Source organism: Pinus tabuliformis, chromosome 9 (genome assembly GCF_031772625.1).
Source record: "Pinus tabuliformis cultivar Carrire ecotype Pingquan chromosome 9, CPIR1, whole genome shotgun sequence".
Taxonomy (NCBI): Eukaryota; Viridiplantae; Streptophyta; class Pinopsida; order Pinales; family Pinaceae; genus Pinus; species Pinus tabuliformis.
The window spans coordinates 496,467,539-496,486,184 of NC_142307.1; the positions used below are offsets into that span (position 1 = coordinate 496,467,539).

The following is an 18,646-nucleotide window of genomic DNA, read 5'->3' on the forward strand; positions in this document are numbered from 1 at the left end:
CTCCTTTGTATTGGGTCGCGCTGACATGACTTTCTCAGTTATTGAGGCGCGACGTCAGCGCGTCAGTCTCCTTATAATCCGCGCTGATCTTGTTTGGGCGAATTTGTTCCAACAGCCAGCCTTCCAGATAACTCCAGGTGTGGTTGTTGGCTTTGTGAGTATCGACTCCCTTCTATGGCATGTCTGTTCGACCCTTTGTAACCATTTCCCTCAAAGATAAGCTCATCCTTCCACCCTTTTAGGAGGCTCCTCCTCCTATATAAACTTCCACTATTACCATGAGCAGCTAGTTTGGAATAGCTTGGATTGTATAGGGCTTATAATGCTCAAATTGCTGCTACTATAGGTATTTGGTGTGCTAGGTGTGGAAGTGATTGATAGCTTAGGGAAGGTTGCTTTGTGTTGCTTGTGTGAGAGAGAGTTTCTTGTCTTGGGAGAATCATTTCCAAAGGTGAATGCTTGAGACGCTTGCTGACTGGCCCCTCCTGAGAAGGCTACTGACGTCAGAACATTTGGTTGTACTCTTCTCTATTTGATTAATAATAGATGACTGCTATTATTGTTCCATTCTCATTTGTACATGTAATGGTTAAATGTGAATTACATCTTTTCTGACCGATGTATAGTTGCTTTTATCAGATTTTACGCTTGTGTTTGTTCCCTCTTCGTGTGTGCAGGTATCTATTCGCGGGGATCGCGGAGGATTGTGACCAGCCAAAGCGAAGGAGCGAAGACAACATCTCTTCGTCAAACAACAACGCTGAAATCCAAGTAGGTGCTCTTTACCTCTTGTTTAATTGTAATTAGGAACATGCATAGCAGCATTGTTTGATTGTTGCTAGACCCTTGCTGGGCTAGTAGGGATCGCCTCTATCCGTAGAGGGGATTTACCTCTCCAACAATTTGGCGACTCCGCTGGGGATCAGCCTTTTTTGTCTCTTGAGTCCACTTTTGTGTCTGAATTTGATTGTTCTCTCTTTTCGAGACTTTGGGATTGCTTCTTTGCTTATAAACTTTCTGGGTGCATCTGGGAAGTGTTTTAACTGTTAAAAGGTCTTTACCTTTGGTTTGGGAAGTTTTTTGCTTTGGCTTCACTTGTTTTACCCTCAGCGCGCTTTAATTCAAAACAGACGCGCTGACGTCGCGTCCCTTCTTTTGTGTTGTCCTTGTCATCGCGCCTGTACCATCAATAGTCGCGCTGACCTCGTTTTCAGAGACAGTGCGCTTTATCCGTGTGCTTCCGCGCTGACGTCGCACACTTGCTTCTTTGTCCTCCCTGTCATCACGTTTGTGTGATTAATAGTCGCGCTGACCTCGTTTTTCTGAGACAACGTGCTTTATCCGTGTATTTCCGCGCTGACGTCGCAAAGTTGCTACGGGACACCCCCTGTCAGCGCCGAGTTGCTGAAGGTCACCCGCGCTGATCCTGTAAAACTTGATTTTGTCCAAATCAGCCTCCTGAACCTGTTGCTTTAGCTTTCCCCTCTTCTCTCCACTTGATTTGTGACTTGTTTTTCACTATCTGAACTCTGAGCTGCTTGCTTGCGAAGTCTTGTTCCACAGGGTTTCATTTTGCTCATTTTTCGATACCTTCCTCTTTGCTTTCGCTGCTTGGTTTGTGTTTTCGCCATCACTTTCACAGTTGCTGAATTGTGTTGAGTCTCTAATTGACTGGTTGTAACTCTCATCCTTCGGGTGTTTGCTTTTCTCCATTGATTTCGCACTCTAGCCCTAGGGCATCTAGTGGCCGTGTGTGTGTCAAGCCTTCCGTAGGGATCTTGTTTGCTTGTTCGACCGGCCAACTTCAGATTTGTGTTTGCACTTGTTCAGTGATTGTTGAAGTGTTTTGGGTTGTGTTTCCGAGTGATTTTCGCTTCCTCCTTGATTGCAATCCTTGCTTGTCTTGCCGAGCTTAGATCACATAGCTCGTGCACAACTTAGTTTTCCTTTTGACTTGGGAATCTTTGTTGGATGTTTTGGGAACTTTGTGTGCTTTCATTAAGTCATTTGCTTGGTGTTCCGGTTCCTCCAAATTCATTTAGATGCTTTGTGTCATTAAAAAAAATCAAACTAGTAGCTTTGCTTTTGGAAATTGAAAAGGAAAAGAACATTTCATTGATTTGCATTTTCAAAAGAAAAAGTTTCCTTTCCTTGCTTTTAGTTGCATTAGGTTGTTGGTTTGCTTGTATTCGTTTTGTTTGATCGAAATTCTTTACCTTCTCATAGCTAGAGTTCATCGAACAAAATGAAATTCTTTGGCATCTAGTTTGCATCTAGGTAATTGTGAGAGAACATACGATAGAGCCTGAAATTGAAACTTAATTTCAAGATCAACTATAAAATGAACCGAATGAATCTAAAAACGCATTGGAACTAAACGCAAACATCTAGAGGTCTAGGGTAGAGACGTGTTCCGACGTCTTTAAACATAGTCACTGTTGTTTCACATTAGGTTGGGTGATTCCTCCTTCTGTGACTCGATAGTGGTCTAACACGGACTGCGCTCCCACGTACCGTCGCGTATATAGGGAGACCCCACTAGGCTTTTATCCTTTATCCATAGGAAGCCGAGTCTGCCGCCTTGTGAACCATAACGCACCGAACACAGCATTCGGGAAGATTGACTGCAGTACGGAAAGTCCTTGGCTCTCATACGATTGCTAAGGTGTATAAGCAGTTTTACGGGTCGCTTGGTAAACCCTATACCTAGAGTCTCCAGAGCAGTCACTTTTGATCCTTTTCGAACTCCCTAAATGAAAAGGTGCCTGTGAGCGTCTTGTCACTTCGTGCTCATTAAACATTCGAAGGAGACTGGAGTCATCTTTTCGTCCTTTTCTCGACTCCTGAAACATGAAAAGGTCAAGTTTGGTTCTTGTGTCTTAAAATTAATTCGGCCACGATAACACCACCTGGTTAGATCTTGTGTGCGTTAGCTTGAGTAGGTTTCGTTTTCGTTTCCTATGGCAACTTTTCCGGGGTTCACTAACCCAGGTTCCCCCTCTGGTGGGGATCCAGGACAATTCCCTCCTCTTGGGAATGTTGGTGCTCCGTATATGGCGACGTTGTCCCTCCCAGGGTTAACTGTCGGGTTGCCTGTGTGGTTGTTTTCAACCTCTTTGGTCCCTACCGTATCGGCTGTTAGTTCATCAGTCCCTCCACCTGAACAACATCATGTTGATCCTAAGGTGGACCTCTCCCCTTCGACGCCTACTTCTACATCCTCCTCTTGTGCTTCGCCTGGTGAAATTCCCGATGTAAGTAACCAGGTGGCTAAGAAGAAGAAGAGAAAGACCAAGAAGAAGAAGTCCCCTAAGGGAGAGCCTACACACACAGTCCCCCTCTCAAGTCCAACTATCCACTCCAGTACACCTGAAGTCGGGTCACCTTCTGCTCCTCCGCGGAAGGTTAAGTTTCCTTGTCGATTATGCAAGGAAGACCATCTCCTTCGTGATTGCCCTGGCATTCCCAGGGTATTAGAAGTTTGGTCTCACGATCCGGCCCGCCCTCCATCGTCCACTGATGATCATGGCGATGCTACCTCATCAGTTGGGAATGGTAAGGAGAAAGGGAAGCTTCGAATCCCCTGTCGACTTTGTGAAGGCAAACATCCCCTTCACCTTTGTCCACTCATGGATAAAGCCTCTGCTGTGTTGGAAAGTCTTGCTGCTCCTCCGAATCCATTTCCCGCTGGTTATCAACGTCTTTCTACAGCTGTAGATCGCGCCCCTGTTCACAAAGAGATCGCTTCAGATTCCCCTTTTGTCCAGGCCCCTCTTCCCGAACCTGGCTGTTCCCAGCCTGTTCCAGACCCGCCGTTGGTCGGAAAGGGTGTTGATTCGAGTTCACCTCCTCTCAACCACTCTGTTTCGAAAGAAATAAATTCTCATGTTCTTCTCGTCTCCTCAGATTCTCCTGAGCTTGATAAAGGTTCTCCTGAAACCTCTCCGGAGAATTTAGATTCGGTTCTTTCCGAGCAGGGGGGCAACCATATGGTTCCCCCACCAAGTAGTTCGATCATCTCCTTTGATTGGAGTCGTTTGACTGCCCCTCCCCTTCCGTCCCATGTGCCTTTCTGGGTCACCGCCTATGCTTGCAATAAGGCGCTGCCCGGCACTGTGTTAGACGAAGGAGCATCGGTTAGTCTCATGCCCGTTACTACTTGGCGAGCTTTGGGTTCCCCATCGCTTGTACCTGTCGCACCGCATCTCACCGCATTTGACGGAGGAACGAGTCAGCCATTAGGGATCCTCCCGAAGTTCCCTATTACTTTGGGGGGCAAGACTGTCTATATAGACATCTCAGTTACCCAAGGTTCTTTAGACTTCAGTCTTCTCCTTGGTCGTGATTATGTGTATGCCATGGGAGCCCTTGTTTCTTCACTTTTCCGTGTGGTTTGTTTTCCACACGATGGAAGAATCGTGACGTTCGATCAATTATCGTTCGTTCGTCCACAAGCCCCTCCGGCGCACTCGTCCTTCCCTCCTGGCTTTCATCCACAAGTTGCATCTGCCTCGCCGCAAATCAACTACGTGGCCGCCCACCCCGTGCCCGTACCCAGTGATGACACCATCGTCCATAGTGTCCTGGGGGCATTAGGTCCTGATTTCCGAGATGTTGGCTTTCCCTCCGGAGCCACTTTCTTGGACATCTCCACTTCCCGTTCATTATGATGAAGTCTGCATGGAGCACAGTTCCTTGTCTTGTGTCAAGCTCGCTAAAAAATGAAACACGGCATTCCGAGGACAGTTCTTTTACCTGTGTCAACCTCGTTAAAACAATGAAACATAAGCTCGTGCAATTCGAGCGCAATAACCATTTTGTCAACCTTCAACCCATTTTCAATGGCTTGAAGCTTGGGGGGCATGTACCTCGAATTGAGACACGATGCTGGGGGCATGCCCGTTCCTTTCCCATCAAGCATAGTTTGCATGTATATATGTGCCTTTAAGCTTGCATCAAAAATAAAATCCATTGTTCAAAGCATAGTTTGCATACGTGATTATCATGTGTGTTTTCAAGCTTTCATAAAAATAAAATATGTGCATATTTCACGATGGGTCGCTTGTCATGCAAGTAGATACATCAGATCACATGTGTGTCGAACAGTCGCATGGCATATAAAACACATCATCATATGTAAAAGATCCATCTAAGAATAAGCATATGTAAATATTTTCTCAAGCATAGTTTGCATGCGTGCTGTGTGTGCTTTTAAGCTTGCATTAAAAAACATTAAAATATATGGGTCATGTGTTGTGCAATTCATACATAAGATCACATTTGTACTTGAACATTTGCATGACATAAACATCATCACATGTAACAAGATCCATCCAAAAACCGGTATGTATATATATATATCGTGTGGCGCACTGAGGCGCTCAAAAATAAGTGTATATGTCAAAAATAAAGAGTCACTGTTCTCCATACATTCGAGACATATGTCTCTCAAAACGTCAAAAAGAAACCTAGGCGACTACTGTGCTGGGTTGCGCTCTCTGTAGCACACAGCCGCTCGTGCCACCCGCCTCAACAGGCGGTGCACCCTGGGTGCCACCCCCACTGTATGGATCTGGTGCTCTATGGGAACCTCCTCACATCCCTGATAGTCGGGCACGCCCTCTAGCAACCCCTCAAGGTTGCGAGCTATGGTCTCTGAAGTATTAACTCCTGGAGGGACCAAGGCAAGGACATTGGCTCCTTGCCCCTCTCTCCGTGCCTCTGGGGCTAAGCCATGGGTCTAACAGGTCCCACATCTGCACACAGCGACATCTGTTAAGACATATGCATTAAAAATCAAAAAAAAAAGTTCAGGGAAAAATCAAGTGTCATACCTCCATCATCCCAGTGATCTCCCGCGGGCAGCGGCATGTCGGGATCGTTGCGGAAATCCATACCTGCGTACGGCCAATCCTCAAGGAAAACGATCTGCTGCTCCAACCACTCTCGAAAGACCACTCCCCAAGTAGCTGGCCGACCACCACCCCCGCGTGGCATGATGCGAGCCCATCGAGTGGCCCTCGTCTCCCGGGGACTTCTAGGAGGATCCACGGCTATAGTCTGCAGCCGCATGACTGGTACCCTCTCCAGAATGAGTGGGAGTAAGAGCGACCCGTAGCCAAACTGTTTCGACTCTCCGCGTCGACAGTTGTTGAGTTGCCTCTTCATGCTGTTAGTAACTGCAGTGGCCCAATCAAACACTGTAGGCTGTAGACAATCAAGAGCTAGTAGCAGGTGGGTCTTCGAGGCCTCGTGATTGGCCAAGCATCCCGCTGCCCGGGTCACCATAAAAAGGATGGTGCGGAGGACTATATCTCTCACCGTGGGAATTGACACCTTCCCACTCCGCGTTTTCTCCGCCTCTGGACATACTCGAGCCATGAGTTGATCGAGAGTCTCGCCGCTGGGCCGCTGCCCCTCCAGAATGGGCCTCGCACCCCGGCGCGACAATCCAGTCAAGAAATATATGTCCATATAGTCGAACTCAATGTCTTTACCGCGGATGGTAAATTTGTCGTCTATTGGGTTCCATGACCGGATCAGGAACTCAAGTAAGTCATGATGAGCTCTCAAGCGTGGAGTCAGGAAGAATTTTAGGAATCCGCACGCCCGCATGGCATCTCGGCAATCTGCTCTTTCAAAAGCAGCTATATCCTCGACATCGTGAGCCCTCTCTTGCCACTGGAAGGCCATTGCATCCTGCATGAGCATTGAAAACAATTAGAATGCTGGCTAATAAAAATTTCACGTTCAAATTATAAAAATTGAAATTTAACTGCGCCAGCGCGGCTGTTTTTAAAACAGCCGCGCTGACCATGGCGGACCTTTTGTATTTTCTCCAGGTCAGCGCGGAAGAACACGGGTTTTCCGCGCTGACCCGAAATCTGGTACGTGTAATTTTCATCGGTCAGCGCGGTCCCGAGCGGGAAACCCGCGCTGACCGAGAGCGCACCAATGGCTCAAAAAATCGCCCGATTGGGCCAATCCCACCGTCAAAATACTTACAAAAAGACTCAAAAAAGGGCGCATGGCAAGAGGAACCTACCTGGAGCAGACCGTTCGCCGAATGGTGTCCGCACGAGGAAGAATTGGCTCCGTCAACTTCACAGCTTCACAACGTTCTCAAAGGCTCAATTTGGTAACAATGGTGAAAATGACTATTTACCTTTCTATTTATAGTAAAAATGGTTCAATTGACTATAATTTTTTATGAATATGGGTTTTTGGTCATGCTTTTACCATGGATTTAGCACTTCTACACGTTTCCATATATTTGTAGCATGTCGAACGGATTTATGCGGGTATTTTTATTGTGCAGGTTCTCAGAGACGGTGAAAATCATCATGGTCCTAAAATCACTTGGTCCCAAAATGTCGTCTTTGAGCTCTTTTCCGACATAAAACAAGAAAAGATGGCCGAGCTTCCTTTCAGCTCGTTAAAGGGAACGAGAGGCGGTCGTTTTAAGCTCTTTTTTCGACCGTATAACTTAAAAAGATTGCCGGGTGTTTGTCGTTTCGCACTCGTTATCGGCTCTAAAACGACGTGTTTCCGACCGCTTTTTTACTTTTTCGGGTCAAAAAGCACTATTTACGAAAAGTACTCCTCGATCGTAATGGTCGGGCGGTTCTTTCGGGCATTGTTTTATACTTTTTCGGGCTCGAGAGACACAACTGTACGAAAAAGGACCCCCCTGGAGTCTCCTTTTCCGCTGTCTTTTCAGACTCTCTAAACAAGAAAAGACGCCGAGTTTTTCCTTTGTCAGGCTCGTTAAACACTTGATGACATCGGGCATTGTCGAAATGACACTCTTCAAGCATATGCTATCCCCGTCAAGCTTGTCATCCAAAAATAACCGGGGTACCTGCCAGAAATGGTGGGGAAAATGGAACCGTAATCATAGTTGCGTCGGCAGTATGTCGCTCTTGAACATGGCACTCTTCTGCTTCGTGTCTGGGTGGGCCCATCTCATCTTGTTTTTCACTGGCCTCCGTGGGTTTGGGTTATCCTATTTGGCCTCTCGTCTGCTCGTTGCCATCATCACCATACCCTTTGCTCATTCGATGTCAAATACTGCCAAATCCGTTATGGTGCCGCCGATATGTTCAAGAGAAGTTGACCTCTGCAATAGTACAACCTCATCTGCTGTCTCACACAAATCATTTTGTCCTTTGTCTCGTGTCAATGATGTGGGAATCATTATGGCCCACCTTCGATCAAGGTCACTTCCTGTCGACTTCAGCTCATTATCCAGGAAGGTGACTTAGAGACTCCCTTCAGGTGCCTTAGAGCCTGCATGCCCTAATGGCAGGTTCTTCGTGTTCGACGTGAGGTTTACATTATTGGCCTCCGATCGAATGATTCCGTGGGTGTTCGACACCAGCTCATTGATTCACATGCCGCGGATTGTACCTATAGTACCTTGAGGGCCATTGTCATTATTGGTGGTACCTCTCGTGTCTGTTAACAGTTCTCATCATTGGCTGGTAATCAAACGATGTTCATGCATGTTCGACTTCAACTCATGTATTCACATGCTTGAACTTGTACTTTGTTCGGATCGGGACGGAGCGCAAGACCCTGGATCTCTGTCTATTATGGTCCAGGTTGCGATTTCGTGGATGATCATTACATGACTCATTGATGGATGGTTGCGCCCATACCTGAGTCTTCATGGATGGCTGCGACCATACCTTATCATTATTTTGGTCTCTTTCGCTGGATGGCTGCGTCCATTCCACAGACCTTTTCGCATGTCTTTTGGATGGCTGCGCCCATGCCTCGACTGCATGTACTTGATTATCAGAGATATTCGGTCCTTCCTGGTGGTGTTCCAGTTCGGCAAAGCGTTGTAAAGCATTTCACCCCTCCCACTCTCTCGGTCTTCATGCTTTAGGGGGCATCTGTTACACAGTAATTTGTCACTGTCTTCCTGTCAGTCACCCTACTGTGTCAAGAATTCACAATAATCAAGTTCATGCCTTCTAAACTGGCCCAAAACCCACTTTTCCAAAGTTTTCCTCATCAGCGCGTCTGTTTCTAAAATACCCGCGCTGACTGGCGGCTCTCAGTGTATTCAGTGCGCTGCCAGTGCGGAAGCACATCACTTTTCCGCGCTGGTCGCATTTTATGAGCCAACGCACCTCTCCTTTGTATTGGGTCGCGCTGACATGACTTTCTCAGTTATTGAGGCGCGACGTCAGCGCGTCAGTCTCCTTATAATCCGCGCTGATCCTGTTTGGGCGAATTTGTTCAAACAGCCAGCCTTCCAGATAACTCCAGGTGTGGTTGTTGGCTTTGTGAGTATCGACTCCCTTCTATGGCATGTCTATTCGACCCTTTGTAACCATTTCCCTCAAAGATAAGCTCATCCTTCCACCCTTTTAGGAGGCTCCTCCTCCTATATAAACTTCCACTATTACCATGAGCAGCTAGTTTGGAATAGCTTGGATTGTATAGGGCTTATAATGCTCAGATTGCTGCTACTATAGGGATTTGGTGTGCTTGGTGTGGAAGTGATTGATAGCTTAGGGAAGGTTGCTTTGTGTTGCTTGTGTGAGAGAGAGTTTCTTGTCTTGGGAGAATCATTTCCAAAGGTGAATGCTTGAGACGCTTGCTGACTGGCCCCTCCTGAGAAGGCTACCGACGTCAGAACATTTGGTTGTACTCTTCTCTGTTTGATTAATAATAGATGACTGCTATTATTGTTCCATTCTCATTTGTACATGCAATGGTTAAATGTGAATTACATCTTTTCTGACCGATGTATAGTTGCTTTTATCAGATTTTACGCTTGTGTTTGTTCCCTCTTCGTGTGTGCAGGTATCTATTCGCGGGGATCGCGGAGGATTGTGACCAGCCAAAGCGAAGGAGCGAAGACAGCATCTCTTCGTCAAACAACAGCGCTGGAATCCAAGTAGGTGCTCTTTACCTCTTGTTTAATTGTAATTAGGAACATGCATAGCAGCATTGTTTGATTGTTGCTAGACCCTTGCTGGGCTAGTAGGGATCGCCTCTATCCGTAGAGGGGATTTACCTCTCCAACACTTACCTCTTTTCTTCGCAGATTTCAAAGCTTCTTGATTGACGTTGTAATGGAGTGGACAACCTCTATATATAGAGGATTATCCCTTCTTTTAGGCCGACTTGTTATGCTTACTTTGGATGGCTTCTTTGGTGGTGTCACATGCTTGGAGGAGACTCTTTGATGGTGCCTTTGCTTAGGAGGAGACTTGACTTTGCTTGGAGGAGTATTCTTTGACTTCTATACAAACATATACATGATGCAACATGCCCTTAAGGTCTTCAACATTTTCTTTTGACTATTTGACTCACCTATAGCACTTTAACTTGTGCTAGACCTATTTCAATGAGCAAGAAACTCATTGACATATATTATAAAAATAATATTTCTTTTCTTGAATAAATACAAATATCAAAAGTACATTTATGAAGACTAAACCTAGTTACATTTCCTTCAACATAATCAACTTGGTCAACAGAAGAAAAAGGTGGCCTCCAAAAAGGGTCAAAGTCAACCCAAAACAGCTCAGTCAACAACAGAAAAATGTGGCCTCCAAAGAAGGTCAAAGTCAACCCAAAACAGCTTGGTCAACCCAGACAAACCTTGCTGTAATTTCTGTGGTCAAACCAAAAAGTCAACATTGCAGTCAACACGATCAAATAGTCCCCAATCAACTAAAATTTCATGCCAAACAATGCGGCCTGAAAATATCAAAATTCTGCCCCCAAAACAGAAGTCAATGCATGGTCAAAGTGCCCAAGTCAATGCTGGTCAACACTGCCCTAATCTCAGAAATTTCGGCCTCCAAAACCAGTCCAGAAATCTGCCTTCCTTCCACACGTGCAAAGAAGAGAGAGCCTCCAAGTGTACGAACCAATCAAGAGAGGAGAGAGAAGATGATGTGATGAGATGAGTGATCTCCAAATGAGAGAAGGGTCACTCATAATTATATAATTCGTTGAGGGTGAGGAGACACATCCATTGGGCTTCATGAGCCTACATTTGACTGAGGTTGACCTTGACAATTTGTTCGTGAGAAAGAATAAATTCAAAATTCCATTTCTGCTTGCCAGAATGAGACGATCTTTATATCAAAATTGTACCTCTTGGAAAGAGGAATCCAATGCAATAATCATCTCCATCATATGAGCTGTCCTAAGGTGGAAGTTGGCCCTAGTTGCTAATTTTAACAAGAGTTCTATGAGACAGTGGTTGAGGCTGATTACATTGAGACAAAAGCAAGGATAAGAGCTTTCAAAAGGAAAAAGGAGATATATTGTTAACTAAGAAGGCTCGATGGAGGTTAAAGAGATGGACAATTTCCCTGGAATTAGGTGAAGAAAATTCAAAAAATTATCACAATTTTGCCAACCATCAGACATATTTATACCACGTGGCATAAGAAATTGGGATTGGTTGGTGGACAAGATTGACAAAAGAATATTCTTGTGGTGCAACAGGTGGTTATCAATTGGAGGCACACTGACACTTGTAAAATCAGTGTTGGAGGCAATCCCAGTGTATTGGCATGGCTTGGCTCTCATGCCTGTTGGGATTCTGAAGAAAATCAGGAAAAGGTATTTTAAATGTCTAAGGACAGGTAAAAGAGACAAAGAAAGCATAGCATCAGCCCAACGGAAACTTATGGCAAAACCAAAGGAAGGAAGGAGGAGGGGGCCTTTGACTTTCCTTTCATTGGCAATTGGCTTGTATGGAAAGTTGGCAATGGAGCAAGTGTGCAAATAAGTGCAGACCTGTGGGCAGAAAGGTTAATGCTTTCAGAGTCTGTGAGGACATAATCTCCTCTCTACAGGATTCAGGATTTTACAGTGCCTCGCAGGTGGCAGATCATGCCTCCACTTCCATCCAGCAGCAATGTTGGAAGAGAGTTCGACATCTTGGACTTGAAGGTATGAAGCTAGAAATGGAGTTATGGAATGCATATGTGTGTGTAATAAATTACGAGTTAGCAGTCATGTTAGGAATCTAGGATCAGAGTGGATGAGGAGGATGAATTGGTATGGACAAAAAAATCCATCTTTGAGACATAAGGCCCGTGTTGGGTGGAAATCTATTTGGAAGGTCAGGACACCTATGAAAACTAGAACATTTATGTGGCTAGGTCTCAATAATAGAGTCTTAACTTGGGATGTTTTGCTTAAGAGGAGGTGGCATGATCCAGAGAGATGTACTCTATACAGAGATGAGATGGAAACAATTAATCATTTAATGGTTGATTGTGTGGATACTAAGTCTATGAGTTTGGAGGTAGAGGTGCTGACTCGGAGATCAGGTAATTGGCAGGGTGAAACCCTGGAAGAATATTTGAAAATGTGGTTTGACAAGAGTGAATTGAAAACCTTCAAAGATCTTCTCATTTTTGTGGTTTGGAGAGTATGGTTAGCTAGAAACTCTGATATTTTCAAAAATTCATTAACACCTTCTTTTCGGGTTGCAACTCAGATTAAAAGAGTGTTTGAAGGAATCAATAAAATCATCAATCCTAAATGCCCAAGGCTGATTAAGGAGGTAACCATTTATAAATCAGTTCCAAGGGGATAGTTTGACAAGGAGAGTCAAGGTATACCTGTCAACCATGGGGAAGGGGGCGCACTCTTTGTTTGTGATAATCACTCCATAAAATTCAGGGCAAGCTTGGTAGCTGACTCAAATAGATAAGCAGAATTACTAGCTCTCAAGTTGCTTTTTAAAATACTTTTGAATAACAATGTGAACTAGCTACAAGTGAAGGGGGATTCATGGGTAGTAATAAAAGCTGACGAACAGTACAGAATGGAGAGCTTGCCTTTGTGCCTAAGCTTCAAACAGATGAACCATTTAGCCAGAGTCTTTACTATCATCTCATACAAACATGTCTATCACAAACTCAATAAGTGTGTGCAAATGAATTCTCAAAAAAGGGGTGATGATGGAACAGGGGCAATGGGAGAAGATAGAAACAGGTGTCACAGCACCTGCAGTTATGTGCTTGATCTTTGATGCCTAACACTTTTTTCACTAACCCCTTCTTTTCAGGTTGCAACTAAGATTAAAAGAGTGTTTGAAAGAATCAAGAAAATCATAATCCTAAATGCCTAAGGCTGATTTAGGAGGTAACCATTGATAAATCAGATCCTTGGGGATACTTCGGCCAGGAGAGTCAAGGTATAGCTGTCAAGTATGGTGAAGCGAGTGTAATCTTTGTTCATGATAATCACCCCATAAAATTCAGATGAAGCTTGGGTGCTGGCTCAAATAGCTATGCAGAATTACTAGCTCTGAAGTTGCTTTTTAAAATAGCTATGGATGACAATGTCAGCCAGCTGCAAGTGATGGGAGATTCATTGGCGGTAATAAAAGTTGATGAAGGAATGTACAGAATGAAGAGATTGCCTTTAAGCTCAATCTTAGCTGGAGCCTTTATTTTCATTTCATACAAACATGCCTGTCCCGAATTCAATACCTGTCCAGATGGATTGTCAAAGGAGCGGGTGCTGATGTAACAGGGGCAATGGGAGAAGATAGAAGCAAATGTGACAGCACCATTAGTTATGTGATCAATCTGTGATGCTTAACCTGCTTTATATTCGCAGTTTTACTCCTCTGCTTCAATTACTGTTGGTTTTGAGTCAGTTTCAATTTCACTTGAGAAGTGATATATTTTGAGATGTAATTTTTTGAAGGTGTATGGACAACATTTCAGAATAGGATAGGCAGTATAAACATTTGGACAGACCTCTTTAGGGGCTGTTTTTGAACATATGTCTGAATACCTTGAACATCTGCACAACGTTATTTCATTCTCTCAGAATTGAAGTTATGATTTTTCCAAGAAAAATAAAAATGAAAATGGCATTCTCTAAGCATTATACGAGCAATCCCTTCATGATTTACGAATACAATTTTGCAGACACTGTAGAGACAGTCTGACCTGAGAGAAAGTCGTAAATAAGACAAGGAAAAGAAGCTCATTCTAGGCAACTCTGAAAAATGGGCATGAATCCAAACTCCAATTCACTACAAAATAACACTGTTAAAAGTAGAGGCAAATCCCACTTATGAAATACTCATTCTGTCCCCCCTTTCCCCGTAAAAAGACATACACTCGACCATTTAGCAAGTTTGGATTTTACCATTAGTGTGTCACTCATTCCTGACTCGAGCAACTCATCTCTTGCTGTTTGGGAATCAGTTGAGGAAGCCTTCTTAACTTCTCTTTTCAAATTGTTCAGATCGGACTTGTATTCCCTCAACTTTGCAAGAAGATTAGCCTTTATACTCGGCTGCAAGCTTCTTGCTTCAAGGTCCATTTTGCGAATCTTCAAAATCCAATAAGAAAAATTTAGATATAATTGAGTAAATAATTATGTACACATCCATGAAACATGAAAATACATCATGATGAGACAAGAAAATATATTATAACAGGAACACAAAAAAGATGAAAAGATAGAAAGTTGTTATTAAGAGAGAATAAAGATGCAATGGCTATATACCAAAGATTCAGCTTCGTCCAATCCTGTTTTGACCTCTGAAAGTTTCTGCTTCTTTTGCTCTGTAAACACAAATACAGCAATGCAATGAACAACTGGCAAATAAGTCCCACTCTTTCCCAGTGAATCAAATGAAAGAATTGCTACCAACTAGTTGCCAGTTTTTGTTCTAGATGGATAGAAGAAAGCATCCCACATTAAGTTCCCTTTGTAAATTGGCACCCACAATATATGATATTAAAACATAAATCTGAAAACAAAAACTTCCGCTAACACAGAAGATATATTGTAGATTCTGAATTCTGTCTGTCGGCTGTGACCTAGGCTGTCCAAGACAAAGGGTCACCATACAAACAACCCAAGTCCAGAGTCCACACTCGAGCATGTATAGGTCCTGTTAACCCCTACATTTGCCCCTTGCAAATTTGGAGGGTTAAATACCAACACATTTCATCAGGCTGGAGGTTTGGAGACAAAGTTTTGATCGGGCTGCAGGTAGGTTCCCAAGGCGCCTGGTTGTAGGATAGATGCAGTGATGATTACAAAGTTTTTGCACAGGTTGGAGAGACCAACTATTTTTAGCAGGTCCCCTATTTTGTAGGAGACGGAGTTCTAAGGCTTTTATGGTAGTATGGATTACATATTCAAAGTCATTATGAACTCAGGATTCCAGTGAGGCTTCTCTGGGTGGCATGCATGGCCACTTACTATTTTTCAATGTCTGGGATCTCATTATCTCACTGTGTCTTGTGCTCAAGATGTGTCTTCTCCCTTCACCTAGCCTTCCTTTTATTGATTGAATCCACAACCCTAATCTCCAAAGTGATTGACGGTTGAGATATGGTCTCCACATTACTTGAGATCAACAGTTGATATTCATCCAATTCACTAATGCAGAAAACATTTGCATTTCATTAGATTAACACATGTTATTTTATAAAAGTCAATTACTTTAATAATTAAGGTAATTGATAAGGTCAAAGGTCAATTATGCGACTGACACACACCTAGGCACTTAGGCCTGTGCGGAAGTACTTTCCAAAGCTACAAACATCAACAATATGCACAAACGTGTGCACATGCTTTTCAACCACTTTTGAGACCTACCCAATCTATAGGACCCCTTCTTAGAATCGAAATTGAAAAACGAATAATCAATATTTAATTGCCAAGGAAGTTGTGTGTTTAAACTTTAAGATCTCATCTCTGTGGTTGAACAACTTAGTTATAAAAATCTTAGTTCATTTATACGTACAATTTAATAATCTTTGAGAGCTAACTGGCTTACTGTACCTCTTCTTAGAATCAAATTTAAAAATGAATTTATTCACAATTTATTTGGGAATTTGATCAATGATGTTGTGATAGAACATGGTAATTTAATCAAGGAGGTTGAGTCTTTAACATCTCATCTCTGTGGTTGAACAAATCAGTTATAAAAAATCCTAGTTCATTGGTATATACTTTTTAACACTCATTGAGAGCAAACTGGTTTATAGGGCCTCTTCTTCCAATCAAAATTAAAAAATGAATTTATTTGCAATTTAATTGGGAATTTGATCAATGACATTGAGTTTTTTAGATCTCATCGCCATGGTTGAACTCAATTTTCCTAATTCATTTAAACATACTTTTAATGCTCTCTGAAACCTAGCCAGTTTATAGTGCTCTACAACCCACTATGTAGGAGATTTTCCTAATTCATTTAAACATACTTTTTAATGCTCTCTGAAACCTAACCAGTTTATAGTGCTCTACAACCCACTATGTAGGAGATATTGTCACATAATGTTAAATAACATTTAAAAACAAAAAAAATAAATTATAGTTAAAAAAATACAAGTCTGTTTTAAAATAAATTTAGATTTGGAAATAGAAAAAAATGTCTATTTAGTTAGTTTCTAAAAACAAAATAAATAACTATGTATGCATATATGTACATGACATCATCTAAAAAACAAACCAACATAGATCAATCTTAAACCCAGATCTATCAAGCACCAAAAGGGATCAAATTTCTTAGGGTGTAAAATTTTAATCATTTACACCTTAAGGGATTTGATCCCTCTTTGGTGTTTGATAGATCCAGGTTTAAGATGGATATACATCAGTCCTAGAATTAAAAATTGAAATATGAATCTAATTAATATTTAATTAGAAATCTGGCTATGGACGTTGAGTTTTAAAATTTCATTTTAGTGACTAAAAAACTAAATTAAAAAATTTCTTAGTTCATTATGGGGTGTGTGGGAGGTATGTGTGTTAAACGTGAGAATTTGCTAGCTGGACCAACCCTATAATCGGGCATGGGAAAATTTTCGTCTTCTGTGTGCTTGACCAAAATAATAGGTTTTTGAAACAGTATTTAAATAATATGAATTATTTAGAATATTGTTAATATATTATGAATACAATTATGCACCATGGACATTTAAGTACTAAGAGTATTATACATATATAATTAATAATACCAGTAGTTGCCTGGGTGTAGTTGGTTATTACGTTAACCTCACATAATATAGGTCCCCAATTGGAGTATGGACTTAGACAAATATATTTAAAAATATGCCTTAATAATGAATTGGAAATTTGGAAGAGATGGTAGAAGTATGCAAACACACATATCAGGCTAAATCAAAGCAAAGAAAAAGGAAAACAGGAAACTTCTTACGCTTGGGGAAATGACAAAACCTCCAACAATCAGGTTGAGACTCTAGCTCTTTGGTTAAGAGTCTTCAAAATGAAGAATCAAGGCATCAAAAAGATGAAACTGGCTGCAGATTCAATCATAGTCATACGCCACCTGGTCCCAAATCTCTTCCTAAAGAGTCCCATCTCAATAGGTTGATATGCCACACAATTGTTAAAGGTTTCGAGGAAATTAGATTTTTTTCATGTCCTCAGAGGGCTTAATCATTCACTAAATGTAACGGCCAATAAGGCCTACCCTCAATCTCTGGGTTGTATGTGGACAAATTGGGGGAAGGGGTAGTTCGCAACCTCCATTAACTTCATCACCCACTTTCCTTTTAAATGAGCATTTTAATAATCTATGACAAATGCCAACAAATCAACATCATGCACCTACAAAGGACCATAAGGGTGGCCTACCGTGCCATTTGTTATCACTCGCAAGAGGTACTCTTTCTTAGCCCTGGCTGGATGAGATGGTGCAGAGCACCGGGGATTTATCCACATCTTTCGATCTGCATCTGGAAGTTTCAGATATGGTTTTGGAGGGGAAGCCTGCCTCTTATAATTATCCTTTTGTTTCTCCCAGTCAAAAGGTCTAGTTCTAGTTGGAAGGTTGGCCTGGGAAGCATTTTAGGTGAGAACTCTGGGAGGTTTGGTTCTTGGTACAAGGAAATCAAGCGCAGATACTCATCATATTCTGACTTCAGGCATCGAGCTAAGGTCCTCTGTTGGTTATCCTTGAGTCTCCCTGTCTGCAAATCTCAAGGAAATCTTCTCAGCTGGATTGCCAATATCCGTATGGAATTTATTCTGAAAGGTGCTCAATGTCTGTTCTTCTTGGAATTCAAAGCGTTTAAGTGTTTTTTAAGCCTGAACAGTCACCCTTATGAGATGAGGGATAGGTTTACTTGTCTTGCTTATTATAATAGGACAAAAAAAACCAGGTTAATAACCAGTTTAGGCTCTTTGAATTCTAAAATCATCGAGATCACCTGCCTGGGTCTATTAGATGCTGTAAGCACATTTGTGATGACAATCAAAAGGTTGTAGCACAGGCAATTGGGAGAATGGAGACATGAAGAAAAGACTGGGAACACAATTATGAAAAGGAAATAAAAGATACCAAAAAACAAATGCTCAGATGAAGTCCCAATTGCAGCAGCATAAGAACAAAATAATCCTCATGGAGTTAGGAGGGGACAGCAAAACAGGAGAATCTGGAAGAGAAAGAAGACCAAATAAAAGAATTGCAAGAGAGAGTCAGACACTTGTAGAGGGAGCAAAATCCTGGGTTTGCAGAGTTTTCTGTAAATTCATTTGGATATGAACAAACAGCAGCCATGGAAGAAGACAATGTGGAACAACACTTTGAACATGTCCGCGAGCAGATCCATCTCTACTGTCATCAGTTGTCGGAAGAAAGAAGACTGCCCATTTT

At 42.5% G+C, this 18,646-nt stretch overlaps 1 protein-coding gene across 1 annotated transcript in view; it reads right to left on the reverse strand.

The window, feature by feature from the left end:
- The window catches only part of LOC149149377 (vesicle transport v-SNARE 13-like), a 67,370-nt gene that overhangs the window by 47,822 nt on the left and 902 nt on the right, over nucleotides 1-18,646 (reverse strand). The window contains exons 2-3 of the mRNA XM_089439005.1: nucleotides 14,518-14,576; nucleotides 14,155-14,340 (exon numbers count right to left, since the gene is read on the reverse strand). Coding sequence (XP_089295131.1) covers nucleotides 14,155-14,340; nucleotides 14,518-14,576 — 245 coding nt within the window. The remainder of the gene's footprint in view (nucleotides 1-14,154; nucleotides 14,341-14,517; nucleotides 14,577-18,646) is intronic.